Source organism: Staurois parvus, unplaced genomic scaffold, assembly GCF_062004578.1.
Source record: "Staurois parvus isolate SC_StPar_1 unplaced genomic scaffold, SC_StPar_1.0 ptg001642l, whole genome shotgun sequence".
Classification (NCBI taxonomy): domain Eukaryota; kingdom Metazoa; phylum Chordata; class Amphibia; order Anura; family Ranidae; genus Staurois; species Staurois parvus.
In genome coordinates this window covers 568,741-591,130 of record NW_028319438.1, presented here as the reverse complement: position 1 = coordinate 591,130, position 22,390 = coordinate 568,741, and the positions used below count along the sequence as shown (strand labels likewise).

At 42.3% G+C, this 22,390-nt stretch overlaps 1 protein-coding gene across 2 annotated transcripts in view; it reads right to left on the bottom strand.

The window, feature by feature from the left end:
- Positions 1-7,448: 7,448 nt before the first annotated feature.
- The window catches only part of LOC149434891 (NXPE family member 3-like), a 109,646-nt gene continuing 94,704 nt past the window's right edge, over positions 7,449-22,390 (bottom strand). For both annotated transcript variants that reach the window (XM_089663229.1, XM_089663230.1), the window contains 3 exons: positions 16,333-16,403; positions 11,334-11,549; positions 7,449-10,866 (listed from right to left, as the gene is read on the bottom strand). In XM_089663229.1, the coding sequence (XP_089519355.1) occupies positions 10,334-10,866; positions 11,334-11,549; positions 16,333-16,403 (820 nt within the window). In that variant the 3' untranslated portion in view covers positions 7,449-10,333. The remainder of the gene's footprint in view (positions 10,867-11,333; positions 11,550-16,332; positions 16,404-22,390) is intronic.

The window sequence follows — 22,390 nt, the reverse complement described above, 5'->3', positions numbered from 1 at the left end:
ATGTATAATACATAAGGGGGATATGACCAACATGTATAATACATAAGGGGGGATGTGGAAACAAAATGTCCAAGTCACAAAAAAAAAATAACGATTCTGTGGTATTTAACCTCCCTGGCGGTATTCCCGAGTGTAGCTCGGGGTAACATTTCAGTACCAAGAGCGGTAACCCCGAGCTACACTCGGGAATACCATGTGGCACTGCTCCGGCATGTGTTCTTCACTTACCTTACCCTGCGCTCCCACGATGTGTCCCCTGCAGCGTCCCCGGCCATCTCCTCCGGCCGATGCCGGCATCCGGCTTCTGTGTCCTGTCCCTGTGACGTCGGGACGTACGGGCGCCGCCGCCGGCGGCGGGAAATTTAAAAATTTTAAAAAATGTCTTTTTTTTTTTTTTTACATTTTACATAGTAAAACATTGCTGTCTCAACCAATTTCACATACATTTTGTCCCGAGTGCTTTGTCCTGTGCCCTGCCTGCATTTTGTCTGTTCTTTCTGCCTGGAAACTGAGAAATGTCCTTGGCGTCCAAAAAGTGTCCCTTTAGGTCAAAAGCGGGTTTAGATCAGCTAGAGAACAGCGATAGTAAATCAGAACCACTTGCAGAATTGAGTGATAATGATTCGTGGGGGAAATTCGTCATCAGACACTGAAAACAATTTTGCGACTGAGCTCAGCAATGTGCAAACTTGGCGCTATATTTCACATTTCAGTGTTTTTGGTTTGATTATATTATTGAATTAAATTTTTTATTATTTTTATATTATTTTTATGATTATTTATTAAATTATAATTTATGATTTTGTGTTTCAAATTGTATCATACCCGGGATGTTTACTAGACTCTTGTTCGGACAGATTTCAGTGAGTTTTTCCTAAAAATTACAGCCTACAATAAAAAAAATACATATTTCCATGCAAAAAAATGGTACCGCTTTCAGCACCAAAAATCTGAAATAATTATACCGCCAGGGAGGTTAACGCAAATTTTAAAATGTGTAAATACTGCAAAAAAAACCTACGGTAAGCTGTTAGGTCCAATTCACGAACACAACAGAAAGTAACAAAAAGTTGTGATATTTATCACCAGAGTTTTGCTAGAGGTATCACATGCGGTATTTTTTCAGATGCAGCAAGAGGGTCCCCCCAACCCCTAGGGGTCTGGTATGGATATTAATGGGAACCCCACGCCAACATTTTTTTTAAATGGTGTGGGGTCCCCACCCCAATCCTTATCAGATCCAAAAAATCCCTTAGGTTTGTGAGGGGACCCGCATGCCATTTTCTTTTTTCATTTTGTTGTGGGGTTCCCCCAAAATCCATACCTGACCTAAGGACCTTTTTTTATTTATTTTGGTGTGGGGTTTTCCTTAAAATCCATACCAGACCCAAAGGGCCTGGTATGGATGGGGGGGCAGGTATGGATGGGGGGGGGGGAGCCCCACACTTTTATTTCCATCATTTGTAATTGCTGGCATGGTTAGTTTATATTCAGCCACTGACAGCTGATGAGTCACTGTTAAGGACGCCGCGGTTGGCTTCTTTAACAACCAGCTACCACGTGAAAATATGCAGTAATTACCGCAATACAGATGTTTTACGGCAAGAGTTATTTACCGCAAAATTCTTAGTGAATTGCACATTTGCAAAAAAATGTATCGCATGCGTTATTTTACCGCATTTTTTCAGTCATTATATAACCCTTAGTGAATTGTCCCCTGAGTGAGGGTAAAGATTGCTTAATATTTGCTATATTAGAGCTGTTTACATGCACTAGGGTGGAACAAGCACCATAAATGTTAATGTATTGTTCATTTGAAATAATAGGTTGCTGTATATCAGTGCTGGCTAGCTGCTTTTCACAAGGAAATATGTTCTGCAGTGCAGGAAATAAAAAGATAAATACAGGTACATCTCAATAAATTAGAATATCATCAAAAAAAAAATGTATTTCAGTAATTCAATTCACAAAGTGAAACTAATATGTTATATAGATTCATTACACACAGAATGATATATTCCAAGCAGTTCTTTTTTTTTTATTTTGATGATTATGGCTTAAAGATAGTGAAACCCCAAAATTCAGTATCTCAGAAAAGTGGAATATTACATGACACCAATAAAAAAAGGGATTTTTAATACAGAAATGTTGGCTTACTGAAAAGTATGTCCTTGTACAGTGTAGTATGCACTCAATACTTGGTTGGGGCTCCTTTTGCATAAATTATTACATCAATGCGGCGTGGCATGGAGGTGATCAGCCTGTGGCACTGCTGATGCCTTATGGAAGCCCAGGTTGCTTTGATAGTGGCCTTCAGCTCGTCTGTATTGTTGGGTTTGGTGTCTCTCATCTTCCTCTTGACAATACTCATCAGATTCTCTATGGGATTCAGGTCAGGCGAGTTTGCTGGTCAATCAAGCACAGTAATTCCACAGTCATTGAACCAGGTATTGTGGGCAGTGTGGGCAGGTGCTAAGTCCTGCTGAAAAATTAAATCAGCATCTCCATAAACCTGGTTAGCAGAGGGAAGCATGAAGTGCTCTACAACTTCCTGGAAGAAGGCTGAGATGACTTTGGACTTCATAAAACACATTGGACCAACACCAGCAGATGACATGGCTTCCTAAATCATCACTGACTGTGGAAACTTCACACTGGACCTCGTGCAACTTGGATTCTGTGCCTCTCCACACTTCCTCTAGACTCTGGGGCCTTGATTTCCAAAAGAAATGCAATATTTACTTTCATCTGAAAAGATCACTTCGGACCATTGAGCAACAGCCCAGTCCTTTTTTCTTCTTAGCCCAGGTAAGACGCTTCTGACGTTGTCTGTGGTTCAGGAGTGACTTCACACAAGGAATGAGACAGTTGCAGCCCATGTCCAGGATAAATCTGTGTGTGGTGGCTCTTGAGGCACTGACACCAGTTGTAGTCCACTCCTTGTGAATCTACCCCAAATTCTTGAATGGCCTTTGCTTCGCAATCCTTTCAAGGCTGCGGTTTTCCCTGTTGCTTGTGCACCTTTTCTACCACACTTTTTCCTTTCACTCAACTTTCCATTAATATGCTTGGATACAGCACTCTGTGAACAGCCAGCTTCTTTAACAATGACCTTTTGTGACTTACCCTCCTTGTGGAGGGTGTCAATGACTGTCTTCTGGACAACTGTCAAGTCAGCAGTCTTCCCCATGATTGTGTAACCTACTGAACCAGACTGAGAGACCATTTAAAGGCTCAGGAAACCTTTACAGGTGTTTTGAGTTCATTAGTTGATTAGAGTGGGACACCATAAGTCTACAATATTCAACTTTTTCACAATATTCTAATTTTCCGAGATACTGAATTTGGCCATAATCATCAAAATTAAAAGAAAGAAAGGCTCGAAATATATCACTCTGTGTGTAATGAATCTATGAAATATATGAGTTTCACTTTTCAAATTGAATTACTGAAATTATTATTATTATTATACAGTATTCATAAAGCGCCGATAGTTCGCTCAGCGCTGTACATTACAAAGGGGGACAGAACATGTGACAGAACAATACCAATACAATGCAAAACATGAGGGGATTGAGGGCCCTGCTCCTTGGAGCTTACAATCTAGGAGGGAGGGGATGGTGGCACAGGAGGAGATAGCTGTGGGGGATGGAGTGGTAGGAAGAGTGGAGGAGGTCGGCAAGTTAGCAGGGGGTGGGGTAGGCTTCCCTGAAGAGGTGGGTTTTCAGGGTGCGCCTAAAGGAGAGGAGAGCAGGTGATAGTCTGATGGGTTGGGGCAGGGAGTTTCAGAGGATGGGTGACATCCTGGAGAAGTCCTGGAGGCGGGCATGGGAGGAGGAGACCATGGAACTAGAGAGAAGGAGGTCTTGTGAGGAGCGGAGAGTACATGTTGGGTGGTACTTGGATATTAGGTCAGTGATGTAGTTCGGGGCAGTATGGTGGACAGCTTTGTACGTCAGTGTTAGGATTTTGAATTTGATCCGTTGCGCAATTGGAAGCCAGTGGAGGGATTGGCAGAGGGGGGTGGTGGAAATGGAGCGGTTGGTAAGGTGAATGAGTCTGGAAGCCGTATTCAGGATCGACTGAAGCGGGGATAGCCTGTGGCGAGGCAGGCCAGTGAGGAGGGAGTTGCAGTAATCGATTTGTGATATGATGAGGGAGTGGATGAGTTGTTTAGTGGTTTCTGGGGTTAGGAAGGGGTGTATTTTGGCGATGTTGCGGAGGTGGAGTCTGCATGAGTTTGTTAATGATTGGACTTGGGGCTGAAAGGATAGGTTGGAGTCCAGAATGACACCAAGTACTCTGGCCTGCGGGGCGGGTTTGATGGTGGCCTTGTTGGACGTGATGGAGAAGTCAATGGGGGGTGGTGTGCGGGCTGGGGGGAAGTCTGAAATAAATTAACTTGTTGATGATATTCTAATTTATTGGGATGCACCTGTAAATTTAATTCAATGCTATGTAGCTTTCCCATAGGGGGAAGCTGGAGAAATTTAGAAAATGGGAATACTTGCATCTCCTCTGGGGGGATGCAGAGACTCTTGAAGACCCAAGTCAAACATTGCCTAGGTAACTGGTTCGACATTGATGTGTTTCGTCAGCAACATCTGACGTAATCAGGGGCCTGACCCCTGATGACATCAGACATTGCTGACGAAATGCTTTGGGCGGGACCTCCGTGATACGTCACTTCCGGTCAGTGGAGCGCAGGTGGTGTGAAATAAGCATTCTTTTGGTTTACAAATAGATTTGTATATGCCTAAAATTCTTGAACTCATGTAAGTGAAATTTTAAAGCATTTTTTTTTAAATAAAAGGGATTTACTACACTATGAGAAGTTCCTCTATCTCTTTTTCTCTGTGAGGGAGTTTTATGCAGAGTGTTGCTGGGATATGAAGCCATCATATTCCTCAAGTGTTTGGTGTATCTGATACCATATGCACATTTGACCTTTGAAAAAAGAGGTCATATATTTTAGGTGAGTGCGTTCTCATTTGGGAGGGGAGGAAGAGCACTTGTTTCCTGGGTGTTTTCGTTATTTTTCACAACCTGGCTATGGATTTTGGGAACAGAACACTGTATTTTGAACACTGTTTATGGACATTTGTTACATATTAAGTTATGTTAAAATATTCCTTTACATACTTTATTTGTGTCACTATATTTTATTTATAAGATTTAAATGTTTGTTATTTATATTCATTTTTTACACATAATGTATGTGGGAGTAGGACACTTTTTTATACACTTTTTTATTTTCACATTCATAGGAGCCAAAGAGCGCGGTCTATTTGGTTTAACAGCAGGATGGACATTACCTAGGTAACAGGTAGGACATTGCCTAGGAAACAGGATGGATATTGCCTAGGCAACAGGATGGACATTGCCTAGGTAACAGTTAGGACATTGCCTAGGTACCAGGTTGGACATTGCCTAGGTAACAGGTGGGGCATTCCCTAGTTAACAGGTCAGACATTGCCTAGGCAACAGGATGGGCATTGCCTAGGTAACATGTCAGACACTGCTTAGGTAACAGGTCTGACATTGCCTAGGTAACAGGTCGGACATTGTCCAGGTAACAGGTCGGACATTGCCTAGGCAACAGGATGGATATTGACTAGGTAGCAGGTCGGACATTGCTAGTAACAGGATGGACATTTCCTAGGTAACAGGACGGACATTGCCTAGGTAACAGGATGGACATTGCCTAGGTAACAGGCTGGACATTGCCTAGGTAACAGGTCAGGCATTGCCTAGGTAACAGGTCAGACAATGCCTTGGCAACAGGATGGACATTGCCTAGGTAACAGGTCAGACATTTTCTAGGTAACAGGCTGGACATTGCATAGGTAACAGGCTGGACATTGCCTAGGTAACATGTCAGGCATTGCCTAGGTAACAGGTCAGATATCGCCTAGGCAACAGGATGGACATTGCCTAGGTAACAGGTTGAACATTGCCTAGGTAACAGGTCGGACATTGCCTAGGTAACAGGATGGACATTAACTAGGTAACAGGTTGGACATTGCCTAGGTAACAGGATGGACATTAACTAGGTCACAGGTTGGACATTGCCTAGGTAAACAGGTCAGGAATTGCCTAGGTAACAGGACAGACATTTACCTAGGCATTGTCCGTCTTGTTACCTAGGCACAGGACTGACATTGCCTAGGTAACAGGATGGACATTGCCTAAGTAACAGGCTGGAAATTGCCTAGGCAACAGGTCGGGCATTGCCTAGGCAACAGGTCAGGCATTGCCTAGGCAACAGGATGGACATTGCCTAGGTAACAGGTTGGACATTGCCTAGGTAACAGGTTGGACATTGCCTAGGTAACAGGCTGGACATTGCCTAGGTAACAGGTTGGACATTGCCTAGGTAACAGGCTGGACATTGCCTAGGTAACAGGTCGGGCATTGCCTAGGTAACAGGTCAGACAATGCCTTGGCAACAGGATGGACATTGCCTAGGTAACAGGTCGGACATTTTCTAGGTAACAGGCTGTACATTGCCTAGGTACCAGGCTGGACATTGCCTAGGTAACATGTCAAGCATTGCCTAGGTAACAGGTCGGACATCGCCTAGGCAACAGGATGGACATTGCCTAGGTAACAGGATGGACATTGCCTAGGTAACAGGTTGGACATTGCCTAGGTAACAGGTCAGACATTGCCTAGGTAACAGGACAGACATTTACATAGGCATTTTTCGTCTTGTTACCTAGGCACAGGACTGACATTGCCTAGGTAACAGGATGGACATTGCCTAGGTAGCAGGACAGACATTTACCTAGGCAATGTCCGTCCTGTTACCTAGGTAACAGGTTGGACATTGCCTAGGTAACAGGCTGAACATTGCCAAGGTAACAGGTCGGGCATTGCCTAGGCAACAGGATGGACATTGCCTAGGTAACAGGTAGGACATTGCCTAGGTAACAGGTTGGACATTGCCTAGGTAACAGGTCGGACATTGCCTAGGTAACAGGTCGGACATTGCCTAGGTAACAGGTCGGACATTGCCTAGGTAACAGGCTGGACATTGCCTAGGTAACAGGATGGACATTGCCTAGGTAACAGGTCAGAAGCTGTAAAATCTCTGTGATTTATCGCCTAAAGCCTGACTCTAGGGTATTAGCAACCCCCCTCTAACTAGCAGTTGTGATTGGAAAAAACAAAACTACCCAAACAGCCATTTTACGTAACTGAATTCATAGTCACGTTACCCTCCTCTCTTCTTCTGTTCAATTCCTGGGGTCCTTCTTCAGGTTTCCACATCACTGCCTGCACAATGTTGACACCTCTTGTTGGCAGTCAGGTTCTCTTTCACAGGCTCCAGGGGGCAACAATAGGAGCATTTTAAAACCCCTAAAAAATAAGGAATCCCACCCCGCCCCACCCCACATAAATTAACATACCAACATAATCACATGCCGTGGGCGCCTGTCAAACAATTAGAGAAAAATAAGTATTTTAATAAATCACATTTAAATCAAAATATGTTTCCATAATATACATCGCAAACAAGCCTTCAACCAAGGCTAAGAGACAAGCACTGCCTGGATACCAGGCTCTATTCTACAAAAAATTAAATGATCTTCAGCATTTAATAGTATATGATCCCAACAGGAGCATACAAAAAAACAAGGTTCTGTCAATTCTAAACCAACAGTAGAGGTTTTCTGTACCTTATGTGCACAATGACATCCAAGAACCAGGAGGAATTTTGAAAATTAAAGGATGACTAAACCTAAGAACAAAATTATAATATAGTGCAGTTTACAATATTTAGATGTGGAGGCTGCATTGGTTTATTTCTATTTTAGACTATTTCCAGCAAATACAGAAAACAATCTGTTGATCTTACCAGAAATGCCATGTCCTTGTCTCTTGCTATGAGCTTCCCAGCTATCTTCTGTAAACTACCAATTGCCCTGCACACCATGCGATCAAGATGAACAGATATGGACATGTACAATATGAGGTCCACACAAAGAGAGCAGCCTACGTTGACAGCCATGGCTCCATCTTTGGATACAGTGGTAGAGTGACGTAGCCACCCAGAGACAGGAAGGTTGTTATTTGCAGATTAACCGGTGAAAATAAAGCAAAAGAAGCTTGAAATAAGAGTACAAATGCAACCGCTACACCAAGGACTGGTAAACTGCAATATACACTATATTGCCAAAAGTATTGTGACGCCTGCCTTTACACGCACATGAACTTTAATGGCATCCCGGTCTTAGTCCGTAGGGTTCAATATAGAGTTGGCCCCGCCCTTTGCAGCTATAACAGCTTCAACTCATCTGGGAAGGCCGTCCACAAGGTTTAGGAGGGTGTCTATGGAAAGGTTGGACCATTCTTCCAGAAGCGCATTTGTGAGGTCAGGCACTGATGTCGGGGGAGGAGGCCTGGCTCACAGTCTCTGCTCTAATTTATCCCAAAAGGTGTTCTGTCAGGTTGAGGTCAGGACTCTGTGCAGGCCAATCAAGTTCCTCTACCCCAAACTCACTCATCCATGTCTTTATGGACCTTGCTTTGAGCACTGGTGTGCAGTCATGTTGAAACAGGAAGGGGCCATCCCCAAACTGTTCCCACAAAGTTGGGAGTATGAAATTGTCCAAAATGTCTTGGTATGGAACACATCATAATCCCCCCTCCACTAAATTTTACACTTGGCACAATGCAGTCAAGCAAGTATTGTTCTCCTGGCACCCACCAAACCCAGACACATCCATTGGATTGTCAGACAGTGAAGTGTGATTTGTCACTCCAGAGAACACATGTCCACTGCTCTAGAGCCCAGTGGCGGTGTGCTTTACACCACGGCATCCAACGCTTTGCATTGCACTTGTGATGTAAGGCTTGGATGCAGCTGCTTGGCCATGGAAACCCATTCCATGAATCTCTCTACACACTGTTGTTGTGCTAATCTGAAGGCCACATGAAGTTTGGAGGTCTTTAGCTATTGATCCTGCAGACAGTTGGCGACTTCTGCGCACTGTGCACTTGAGCTTACACTGACCCTTCTTTGTCATTAGCCGTGGCCTACAACATTGTGGCTGTCATGAATTGCTGTTGCTCCCAGTTGCTTCCACTTTGTTATAATACTATTAACAGTTGAGTGTGGAATATTTAGTAACATGGAAATGTCACGGATGGACTTATTTCACAGGTGGCAACCTATGACGGGACCACGCTTGAATTCACTGAGCTCCTGAGAGCGACCCATTCTTTCACAAATGTTTGTAGAAGCAGTCTGCATGCCTAGGTCCTTGATTTGATACACCTGTGGCCGTGATTGGAACACCTGAATCACATGATTTGGAGGACTGGCCCAATACGTTTGGCAATATAGTGTATTACATTTTTGGTTTACATACATTTTACAGAGTATCTAAAGCCCAAACTATTGTGTTTACATTTTAGAGTGGTGGGGGGATTAGAACCTCTTGCTGGTTCCCATTGCTGGTTGTGTCACGACTGGGGAGATTTCCCTTTTTTTTGTTTTGGTGACCATTGTCACCAAGACAGAAACTGAGGAAAAATCCAAACACTTGAGACAGCACCAGAAGAGGTAAAGGGGGAAATCATTAAATGGGAACATTATCTAAGAGGCCATTTCCTTCACTTTGGAGATATTCTCTTTAACTACCTATTGTATAATTCAGCAGCTGGCCACAGGTAGTCCTGTCACTGGACAGCATTGCCTCTGTTGCTGAAACCCTGCCACTATGAGCTGCAGTGTCTGGGAGGGGGAGCGTGTGAGGCACATATAAGGCCCCTTTCACATGGGGCAGGCTCCAATTTAAGCAGAGCAAGCGGATGACAGTTTATCCAGAGTGAACACGGACCGAGCCCTCTCTGCTGTATGGGTAGCCAGGGGTAATCCTTTTTGGGGTTTTTTTTAGAAAACCAGATCAGATTGGTGGTAGGCGTTTACGCCCGACAGTCCATAGGGTTGAATGGAGCATCCAATCAGGTCCAGCTGATAAACTGACAGGTGGCCCTGATTGGACCTTTTGTGTGAATGCAGCCTAAAGGAGGTTTTGGCATACTTATTGAGGGTAAAGGATTTTTTTTTAAATTTATGAAGCTTGAACATTACAAAACTGGATTTAGGACATCTAAAACCAAGTACTCATCACCTGAGGATATACATAAGAAATTTCCAGCTGCTGGACAGGTCTACAATGCATTAAAAACCAGTGCTTATGATAATGTCCACATCCTCTTTAAAAGTTTGTATCAAAATCACAAAAATTGCATATGCAGTATGTCATTTGGTTTCTTCCCTTGAGTTTACATCTCTTGCTCAATTGTCCATAAGTTGGGTCCATTATGTCGGACATATATAAGACAATAAAAGGTCCACCTCATTCCTGATGACCGGCAGACCTGGGTGAATGTTATCAGGAAGGTAGTGACACGACGTCATCTCCCAGGCATCAATGATAGTAACTGCCATTCCTTTGAAGGCCTCTCTCAGTAAAATGTCCAACTGAAGAGATAACCAGTCACTGCCATATAATGATTTATATCCAGTGTTTGCCGATTTGATAATCACTTTGGTCTTGGGGCTACGGAAAAGCAAAGATGCGATGGCTTGACGGACTCTCTCCAACCTATCCAAATAGACACTCACAGGGAAGGTAGTGAAATGGGCCCACAGAGTTATTACCACAACAGTCTGAGGTCCTCCACCAATCCCAGCCAAATGGGCCACCTCATAGTGTAGGTCAGAGATCATTGTCTTGCCAGTCCTCAAGGGCAACCCATGGCCTCTCCATCGCACAACAAGACCCATAGTAGGATCCACTGCTAACAAAGGTCCTGACTGATAGTTGACATGTAGATCTATCCTCTTGAGACCTTAGTGAAAAAAAATGATATCATTACTTAACCATTCTGGAATTAGAAAGTAAAAACTTTATCCTTCACATTTTTAGAGTGGATACTTTAAAATCTTTATTTTAATATAATTTTAGAAATATGTAAGAACTAGCTTTTAACAATGTGAAAATATTGCAGAGTCTCTATTAAAGCTCCCATTCCGACGTTTCAACAGAAATGTCTGTGAAATACCCCATACTTCTGGGTATGGTGAAGCATGTGACCTCCTCCCATTATGCAGTGTTTGTGCCTGAGGAGCCAATCACTAGGCAAAAAACAATTATACAAAGGGCAGCCTTTTCCCATCACCTTCTGTCTCAGGATCTAGATTTCAAAAGACTAAGCTAGCCCCACTCATAAAACCCACCCATGGGAGTGGTCTTCCTAAAAGGGGTACTCATACCTTCATACATGTTATTCACCAGAAAATCAAGCCAAGTTCTTACTTGGGATAAACTTCTCCAGGTATTCAAACCACTGGCGCAGTGTAGAGTCCCCGAACATGTGGATGTCTTTCTCTTTAAGGCAGGCTAATGCATCATATGGTCTGGGAAAATGTCTTGCCGAACATGCCAGGGATGTCCAAACATCCTTATAGTAGAACCCAGATGGCTTTGCAGGTTCCTGGCCAGGCCTACAGACTGTGAGATTGGAAGTAAGATCTGCAAAATAGTATAACCAGGTGAGCCTTGCAAACACTTATCAGATGTTTTGTTGCTTTAAAATTGAAGTCACCTTTCAATGAAAACTTTATATGCCATGTAAAATTGCTGCACAAGCTATTTCGTACTTGGTGAGGGAAGATCAGCCACTGAGTCTCTTCTGGGGGAAGTTAGCGGGGAAACAATGGAAATCTATGTGTCATTTGACTCACTGATAAACGCTCAAATCATAATCACACACTTATTAAGCAGAAGGAAATCGAAGTGCCTTTAGAATACCACTATTTTTATTAAAATGTAAAAATAGGAAAGAGGAAAAAATTTGGAAGTGTTAGCAAAAATCACTGAATACTATATCCAAGCTTTACTGCTGGTTATGCTATCCAAGGCTGAAAAACGATTTTCATGGCTGGGTTGTGCAGCCCCTCAATACTTTGAATGTAGATAGATATAATCTGGCAACTCGGTGGACTCAAATATTGAAAATCCTTATTAGCTATCAGGGTGGATAAAAATCAATGATTTTTTTAAAAAAATCTGATTTTTTTGATTTAAATCAGATTTTTTTTATTTAAATCGGATTTTTTTAAATAAAATGCTTTTTGAGGAAAATATATTACCATCCAAAGGTTATTCCATCATGAAATAAAGATTAGTTTTTTAATTATGTAGAATAAGGCTGTATATGTTTAATTTTTTTTGGTAAATAAATTCCATGAATCCATTCACAATGTCATGCTCTTCCAGAGCTTTTTGTAAGATTATTGGGCAGTTTCTCTGCCTACAAGATATTATCACAGATACTTGGTTTACTTTTGCAGTTCTCAAAACTGAATCTGACTCAGCGGAGATCACATGCCTCTTCTTCACAGCAAAAATGTTATAACATGAACAGAGTTAAGAAAAAGACCTTCATCCTAACTTCTACAAACCTATGAATACAGAATCAACCCCTTCAGTGCGAAGTTTCAAGAAGTTCAGTGAATAGAATAGAAACAATATTTTTCTGATTGTTTGGAGTGGAATAGATCTGCACAAGAAGAAAGTGAAACTAAGTGTGAGGAGGAAGGGGCTGACAGTCTAAGTTTCTTAAAATATATATATTTTGTTTAGCCAAATTAGTTAACAAACATGGATGTTTGTTTAAGCAAATCACATATGCTGGAATGTTATTGTTTCAGATGAATAAATCTATTTAAATTGTTATTATTAAGGTAATGATTATTTTTCTCCTTCCTAAGTACAACAGAAAAGTTTTCCAAATATGAATGATTAACCTATTAAACTGGGGATAAAAAACTAATATGAAAAGTTGTTATTCTAAAAATCTTCATCTACTTGCATATTAAAGTTATACCAGCAAGAATTAGTCTTTATGTAGAAAACTAGGATTTATATCAAGCCTTACTGACTAGTGATTTAAATCGTGATTTAAATCGTGATTTAAATCGTGATTTAAATCAGTTTGATTTAAATCAAATCCACCCTGTTAGCTATACAAGCACATTCAGTAAAACAATGCTGTATTACTGAATGTATTTGTGTAGCCAGTAAAGATTTTCAACTTTTGAGTTCACCGAGTTGCCGGCTTATATCTATCTAAGTGTTAGCAAAAGTAACAGATGTACAGATGTATGAGGGACTACAGGAGTATGACACCAAGGAAAGTCAAATTTACTGAATGTATGATAGATGATAATTACCTCACAGTGGTCACACAACCCCCTCCAAATACAGTTTAAGTGCTATTAAACTCTCATTTTAAAATCTGCCCTATAGGTAAGAATATAGTAACTCCTACCTGTAGGTACCATGGAAAAGGCATAAACTTGTGCCATTTAGTAGATATTCACATCGGCTCCAGCCTAGACGTTGCTGGCGCATGCATAGTACACTTTGCTTTTATGGCTTGATGAGTGTGCTGTAGATCCCTTTGATACCGTGCTGGTGCACGAAACACGTCAGGGAGGAGCCTACCAGAGTGACGTCACGCCGCAGACGGCTGCAAGGAAGGCCCCCGGCCATTTGATATATGCTTTATCACATGTGAGTGCTTTTCATTTCCCTACTTTGCTGGATTTTCAATAAAATACTACACTATCAGTACCTATCTGTCTCTGGCTTGTTGTATATGAGCCCCTAAGGTGGAGATTTCCCCAACTATTGATGCTTCTGATCTGGTGGTCTGACACTTGCTTGGAGCTGTCCCTGGGAGAAGAGAGTATCCTGTGAGGGATTGGTGTTGTCTTGTGTACCTATGGTGTGCCATATGACCCCGCTGTCCTCGCCCTGACCCAGATGACCACTGGTGGATATACATATACATGCGCATACCTTTTGCACTTCTGGTGAGTGCATTCATATTACTGGCCCTCGCCAGAGAGATCACCAGCACAGATCACTATTATATTTGGACTTCATTTGCATTTATACCATAATATGCACTACAGTCACTTTATATTTATTGACTTTATCTGTTAGATACGTCACCATGTGACGACTCACCATTATACCACTTTGTAGTGCTGTATAAGCGCCCACTTCTTACAATTTACTATTATTGTTGTTCATCATTTTCTATTGCTGCATTTTATATTATAGTGTGCTGTAACTGTACACATCATTGTGCCACAATGGTGACTCTTGTGCACATGCACAGGAGTGACGTCATCGTGGCCCGGTCATTCATACAGCCATAGAATGTGAACCCAATAGGAAGCGTGGGCAAAGATGGAAGCGATGGGAGCGGTGACAGCTCTGTGTTCGAGGGTTCTGTTTGAAAGGTAAGTCAGTCATAAATTGCTAAACCTGAAGAAGGACTGTTAAAAAAAAAGTATTTGTGAACATTTGAAAATTATATTATTAAAAGAAATTGATAATGTGGGTCCGGCGGTACAAGAGCCTACATAGTTTAGGTAAGCTTGGCATCTGTTTAAAGATTTACCCCATGAATAACAGATATTTCTTTCATGAAGCCATTAGTATTGAGAAGATAAGAGGAAATGATCAGCAGCCAACAGTAAAGTGCAGAATAGCATACATGGACACACAACACATTACATAGAACAGAAAAATGAGCTCACAGTGTGCATTGATATCACCAACACCCAGGGGCGGACTGACAACTCATGGGGCCCCTGGGCAATAGATAATCATGGGGCCCCTGTGTCCTTGCCCAAACTCAAAAAAGCCTATGAAAAAGGTACCAGGTGCATCTCATGGGGCCCCCTACTGAAGGTACCAGGGGCATCTCATGGGGTCCTCGGGTAGTGCCCAAGTTTCCAAATGGTCAGTCCGCCCCTGCCAACACCAGAAGGATAAAGAATGGAAAAAAGTTGCATGAGCTGCCAATCTTTTTCACTGTACTATAGCAGATGATAGATTTAAAATGTAGAGTGAAAATACTTTGTGATGAGGCAAGTAATGGGTAACAGACAGGGGTGGACTGACAACTCATGGGGCCCCCGGGCAATTGGGGATCATGGGGCCCCTGTGTCCTTGCCCACACTCAAAACACACCCAAAAAAGCCTATAAAAGGTACCAGAGGCATTTTATGGGGCCCCCTACTGAGCCCGGGCCCTCGGGCAGTGCCCGAGTGCTCGAATGGTCAGCCCGCCCCTGGTACCAGACAAGTCTTCAAGAGCTGAGTGAAGCTATTAATTGTGCAGCTGTATCTGTAAGTTGTATGTATCCTGGGAATCATGGAGCAACAAGTTTACTTTAAAGCTGAGCTCCAGGAAAACTGCTAAATGTGCAAATAAAATACAAATACATGTAAGATAGCTTATTTGTTCTGCTACACAGCGTTTTCTGCTCTGGCAGAGGCGGGAACCTGATATTTCTAAGCTGCAGAGATGTTACTGGTTCATGGAAAAAAAATCGAAGCACCAGCAAACTGAGACCGAACATCAGTGGGGCAGTTAACCCTCACACACGGTAGCTAACATCACATGTTTTAAAAGGAACATGCTACATTTACAGCATCTGCTGTTGCAATTCTGACAGTTTAGGAAAAATATCTCCATCACTCGCTGCCACACCCAGACATGAATGCACTGTGGTAGTCCACACAGAGGCAAATTTTCTGTAATTTCTGATTACAGCAATTATATTTTCAGCTTAACAATTTTAAAATATCATTTTAGTGAGAAGAAAAAAGTGCAAGATATTATTTAAAGAAAAGATATTACAAACCAGACAATAAGCAACAGTAAAAGTGAAAAAAGATTAAAAGTGAACATTAAGTAAAGCAAGGTTTGCCTAGTCTTTGGTTACATGGAGAGTGGTCCAAACCATATATATTGGATTTACCAGCTCTCATAAATTACTCTTAGTTGTCTTTCATAGTTCCTATGGTAAGAGAGAGCTCCATAGTTGCAAATTCATACTTTTATTGGTTCCTGAAGAGGGACTTTACAGACACAACACAACCAATCAAAGGGTTCGAGGAATGTGCTGAAGGGGCTGGAGAGTAATTAATGATGCTCAGAAGACACGCCCCTAATGACTACTTTGCTAACTACATCTATATTTCCAGAAGGCAATGTTTCACACTTCAACTGTCAACAGATTATTGAGCAAAATGAAATTACCATTTGATAGCTAATAAATATGATATTAATCTGAAGTATGTTTGTCTTAAGATGGGTAATGTGTCCTATCAGCTGTCTGTACTTTGTAAAATAGCTGTGTTTGGTGTCTGATTGTTGTTTTCTTATACATTAGTGTAACCCTTTTTTATAAATATACTGTAACTCCATGTTAGTACAATAAAAAGCTTACCCAGTGTACTGTTATCTGATGTCACATTGATTGGAGGGATGGACCCCGGAATAACCTGGTTAGTCACAGAGCTGGTAGATGGCAAAAGTTAATTAAACTTATGGAATTAAAGCAGAGCCCCAGTTACATAACAAGCTAAAATGAGAACTATAATAAAATAACCCCATACCATGACCATTTATCACATGTATAATAACAATGGTAAACAATTTGTTATGTACAAGACAAAGCATACAGTATTGTGCAGCAGTCAGCAGTATGTATCATAGTGCCCTTTATAATGTTGGACAGCAGAAAAAATAATGGCTGACCGTACCCATACCCCCCATTACCTCAACACTTGGCCTATTCACCCCTCCTTACCCATAATCCATACACCCACTAGCTCTCTAAAACTGTTCCAATAACCGTTTTCTTACCCATTCCCCTCCAATACCTCTGTATTGGTGCCCAGTTACCCCTTCTGATATCCATACCCATCTACAACCTTTCTATGCCTGCACTATCCCTACCTCTTTCTGTACAACCCGAGGATTTCCTGACAGTGCTTTGTTAAAGTGAAACTGCACTGCATCTGAACAACACAAACAAAAAATGCTGTTTAGTTCATTTTTAATATTCAAAGCAAACTCCCCCATTAATCAATGTCTCCATGATTTATTTTGCTGAGAAATAATTTTGAAAAACACTCCCTGGCATTTCTGGCAGTGGCCATCTTGAGTAAGGGCAGATGATTCATGTATCCTTTACTTCCTGGAATCCATCTGCCCTTAGCTCAGGCATAGGCTGAGCTGAGAACCCCTCCCCTCCCTTCCTGAAGACTTTTGGGATGTACAGCCATGGCCAAAAATATTGGCACCCCTGCATTTCTGTCAGATAATGCACCACTTCACCCAGAAAATTGTTGCAATTACAAATGATTAGGCAATTTCATGTTTATTTCTTTTGTTTGTATAGGTATGACACAAAAAAAGTGGAGAAGCACAAAAAGCCAGATCTGACACATTCCATCCACAATGGTCAAAAATAGACTGGACAAAATTTATTAGCACAGTCTCAAAATTGTAAGAAATAATTGCATTCCAGGTTTGTGATGCTCCTGTAATTTTGTAATTAAACTCACCTGTATCAAATAACAGGCACTGGTAATATAGAAATCACACCGTCAACCAGTTAAAATGGTGAAAAATTGACTCAAGCTTTCTGTTGTGTGTCTCTGTGTGCCACATGGAGCATGGAGAAGAGGAAGAGCAGCTAAGAATTGTCTAAGGATTTGAGAACACAAATTGTGGAAAAGCATAGACAATCTCAAGGTTACAAGTCCACCTCCAGAGATCCTATTGTTCCTGTGTCCAGTGTGCATTGTGTCCATTGTCAAGAATTGTACAGCCCATGTCACCGTGGCTAATCTCACTGGACGTGGACGAAAGAGAAAGATTGATCAAAAATTGCAACAAAGGATTGTTCGAATGTCGATCAACTTCCAGACAAATTCAATGCTGACCTTCAGGCACAGGGTACATCTGTGTCAGCCGCACTATATGTCACCATGTGAATGAAAAGGGACGTTATGGTAGGAGACCCAGGAGGACCCCACTGCTGACACAGAAACATAAAAAAAAGCCAGACTAGAGTTTGCCAAAACTTACCTGAGGAAACCAAAATCCTTTTGGGAGAATGTGCTGTGAACAGACGAAACAAAAATATGGCTTTTTTTAAACCCATCATTCTACTGTTTTCATAAAAAGAAATGAGACCTTTAAAGAAAAGAATCCAGTCCCTACAGTTAAACATGGTGGAGGTTCACTGATGTTTTGGGGTTGTTTGCTGCCTCAGGGACTGGATGTCTTGACCGTGTAAATATGAAGACTACCAAAGAAATCTGGAGTGCAATGTAGGACCCAGTGTCAGAATGTTGGGTCTCTGTCAGAGGTCATGGGTCTTCCAGCAGGACAATGATCCAAAGCACACGTCAAACAAACCCCAGAAATGGTTTCAGACAAAGCGGTGGAGAGTACTGAACTGGCCAGCAATGAGTCCAGATCTCAATCCCATAGAGCACCTGTGGAGAGATCTCATAACAGCAGTTGGGAAAAGGAACCGTTCCAATCTGAGATCCCTGGAGCAGTTAGTGAAAGAGGAGAGGTCCAAACTTCCAGCAGAGAGGTGTAAGAAACTCATTGATGGTTACAGGAAGCCACTGATTTCAGTTATTTTTTCCAAAAGGTGTGCTACCAAATATCAAAATGAGGGTGCCAATATTTTTTGTCCATCCATTTTTGGAGTTTTGCGTGAAATGTGTCAGATTTGGATTCCTATTTCTTCACTTTCCTGTGTCATACCAATTAAACATGAGAATACCTAAACATTTGTAATTGAAACAATTTTCTGGGCGAAGTGGTGCATTATCTGACAGAATTTTAGGGGTGCCAATATTTTTGGCTATGACTGTATGATGTCATTTGCCTAGGCATGGAAAACAGGAAGAAACTGAAGATATGCAAAAAAAAAGTTTTAAACAAGTATATATATAATACTTTACTAGTGCTAGCAGCATAAGAATTACAAATAGTCCATGTTTATTGAGAGATTGAAATTTTACTTTAACTTTTCTTCTCTTACTCCCCTCACGCCCGCGACTCCCGGCCCTTTAAGAGTTTCAGAAGCCGGGAGGCGGGATGGGCGGGGTTTATGTGGGATCATGTGACCGCTGTGACGCGTCGTCACGGCGGTCACATGATTGGGAAAGGTCCCGATCGAAAGAGAAGACCGGGACCTTTCCGTGAGTACCGGACATGTGTGCTGGGAGCGCGCAGGGCACGCGCTCTCAGCACATATGTTTTTTTATCCTTGAACGCAAATGTGCGGCCGCTCGAAGTCTAGGTCCAGACATCGGGAGGCCGCACATTTGTGTGCGGCCGGCGTGAAGAGGTTAAATACCCCTCTGATACCAGAGTATAACACACACAGCATATGCTTCTGTTAGTCTTTTCCTCCCTGTATACCACTTTTCAACTCTTTGCTCTTCTGATGTCAAGCTATTAAAATTTGACTCTCCCCATAATTCTTCTTTGTATTATTATTACTATACAGGATTTATATAGCACCAACAGTTTGCGCAGCACTTTACAAACTGAAGGCAGTCATTACAGTTACAATACAATTTGGTACAAGAGGAATCAGAGGGCCCGGCACATCAGAGCTTACAATCTAAGAGGGAGGGTCAAGTGATACAAAAGGTAATAGCTGTGGGGGGATGAGCTGATGGAGAAAGTAAAAAACGCAGTGTACTAGTTTGAAGCAGGAAAGGCTTCTTTAAAGAGAAGGGTTTTCAGGGATCATCTAAAGATAGGCAGATTAGGAGATAGACAGATTGGGGTAGGGAGTTCCATAGGATGGGAGAAGCTTGGGAGAAGTCCTGGAGGCAAGCATGGGAGAAGGTGAAACGGAACTAGAGAGCAGGAGGACTTGGGAGGACCAAAGAGAGCAGTTTAGTTGATATTTTGAGACCAGGGTAGTGATGTAGCTGAGTTGTGGATGGCTTTGTAGGTTGTTGTTACTACTTTGAATTTTATTAGTTAGGTGAGCGGACGCCAGAGGAGGGATTGGCAGAGAGGGGTAGCAGACACGGAATGGTTGGTAAGGTGTATGAGTCTGGGAGCACCATTCATGATGGACTGGAGGGAGGATAGCCTATGTAAAGGTAATCCAATGAGGAGGGAGTTGCACTAGTTGGGGCAAGAGCAGGGGCGGAATGACAACTCATTGGGCCCCCGGGCAATAGGGGATCATGGGGACCCTGTATCCTTGCCCAAACTCAAAAAAGCCTATGAAAAAGGTATCAGGGGCATCTCATGGGGCCTACAAAAAAGGAGGGTTGTGAAAAGAGATTCACAGAAAAGCGGCTACATAATGAACAGAACGTGACACTCAGGAAATAATTTCCAAAAATTATGCTTTATTACACAAATATAAATATGACATATGGGCATTCGCCCTGGTTTACCATCACCTCAGTATGAAACAATACATACAGACCTAAAACCATTTAAAATGACACCAGAACCGGTCTAAATGTATGTGCAACAGGGAAAATGGCTACATGAGTCTAGTGTCCCTGTAGCACAAACACACAGGTGAACACTTCCCTAGGGAGGTGTATCCAAAAATTATGCCATGGGCATACCATAATAGAGGATATAAGGAATAAAGCAGTAACCATAATGGCAAATCCTTATCAAGGAATCCAAAAATTATGCTGTAAATGTGTATATCACATGTATGCAATAGAGCAAGCACAATATGCGTCAAAAAGGAGAGTAGCAGGCCTCAGGCCTGTATGAAGGAAGACATAAATGTCAAATATATTATACAATACATTCCTGTGCCGGCACAAGTGGTTGGGGCCCATTCATCTGTAATGTAGATAGCTGTTTCCTAGAGCTCTTGGATGGGAATATGCCCCATTTATTTCCAGGGTGGAGGAAAAGATGCACACAGCAGCACTCTGCTTAAAATGGTTTCTTCACCACTGCATGTGGACTATACACCACTTTTTTTAGGAAAAAACAAGACACATCCCACAGACTCTTCTGCCTGTTGAAATATATATGGTGGTATATCTTGTTTCCTATACAAGGCACCATGATGTCCCCATCCTGTAGTGAAACAAACAATATGTGGGAAGTCACTGACAGAGCTAACACTCTATGGAAGATATATAGGTCATATAGTTCACAGAGGACCATATATCTAATGTCCTGTAACGATCCACTCACCACCTGTGCTATGGATAACAGGAATGAAAGAGAAGTCCTTCATGGGTACTGCCATACAGGGCCAAGGCGGCCAAGGAACCACCGCTGACATCCACCGACATACCGCGGGTTCCAGCCCCTTCTCGGCGCTTGTGCTGCTTAAGCTTGCCTCATGGCTTGTGAAGATGGCTTCCTCCTTATGGGTCAGCGTGCGTTCCACCTAGTGCGCATGACCGGAAGTGACGTATCTGACGTATGACGTCATACGTCAGATACGTCACTTCCGGTCATGCGCACTAGGTGGAACGCACGCTGACCCATAAGGAGGAAGCCATCTTCACAAGCCATGAGGCAAGCTTAAGCAGCACAAGCGCCGAGAAGGGGCTGGAACCCGCGGTATGTCGGTGGATGTCAGCGGTGGTTCCTTGGCCGCCTTGGCCCTGTATGGCAGTACCCATGAAGGACTTCTCTTTCATTCCTGTTATCCATAGCACAGGTGGTGAGTGGATCGTTACAGGACATTAGATATATGGTCCTCTGTGAACTATATGACCTATATATCTTCCATAGAGTGTTAGCTCTGTCAGTGACTTCCCACATATTGTTTGTTTCACTACAGGATGGGGACATCATGGTGCCTTGTATAGGAAACAAGATATACCACCATATATATTTCAACAGGCAGAAGAGTCTGTGGGATGTGTCTTGTTTTTTCCTAAAAAAAGTGGTGTGTAGTCCACATGCAGTGGTGAAGAAACCATTTTAAGCAGAGTGCTGCTGTGTGCATCTTTTCCTCCACCCTGGAAATAAATGGGGCATATTCCCATCCAAGAGCTCTAGGAAACAGCTATCTACATTACAGATGAATGGGCCCCAACCACTTGTGCCGGCACAGGAATGTATTGTATAATATATTTGACATTTATGTCTTCCTTCATACAGGCCTGAGGCCTGCTACTCTCCTTTTTGACGCATATTGTGCTTGCTCTATTGCATACATGTGATATACACATTTACAGCATAATTTTTGGATTCCTTGATAAGGATTTGCCATTATGGTTACTGCTTTATTCCTTATATCCTCTATTATGGTATGCCCATGGCATAATTTTTGGATACACCTCCCTAGGGAAGTGTTCACCTGTGTGTTTGTGCTACAGGGACACTAGACTCATGTAGCCATTTTCCCTGTTGCACATACATTTAGACCGGTTCTGGTGTCATTTTAAATGGTTTTAGGTCTGTATGTATTGTTTCATACTGAGGTGATGGTAAACCAGGGCGAATGCCCATATGTCATA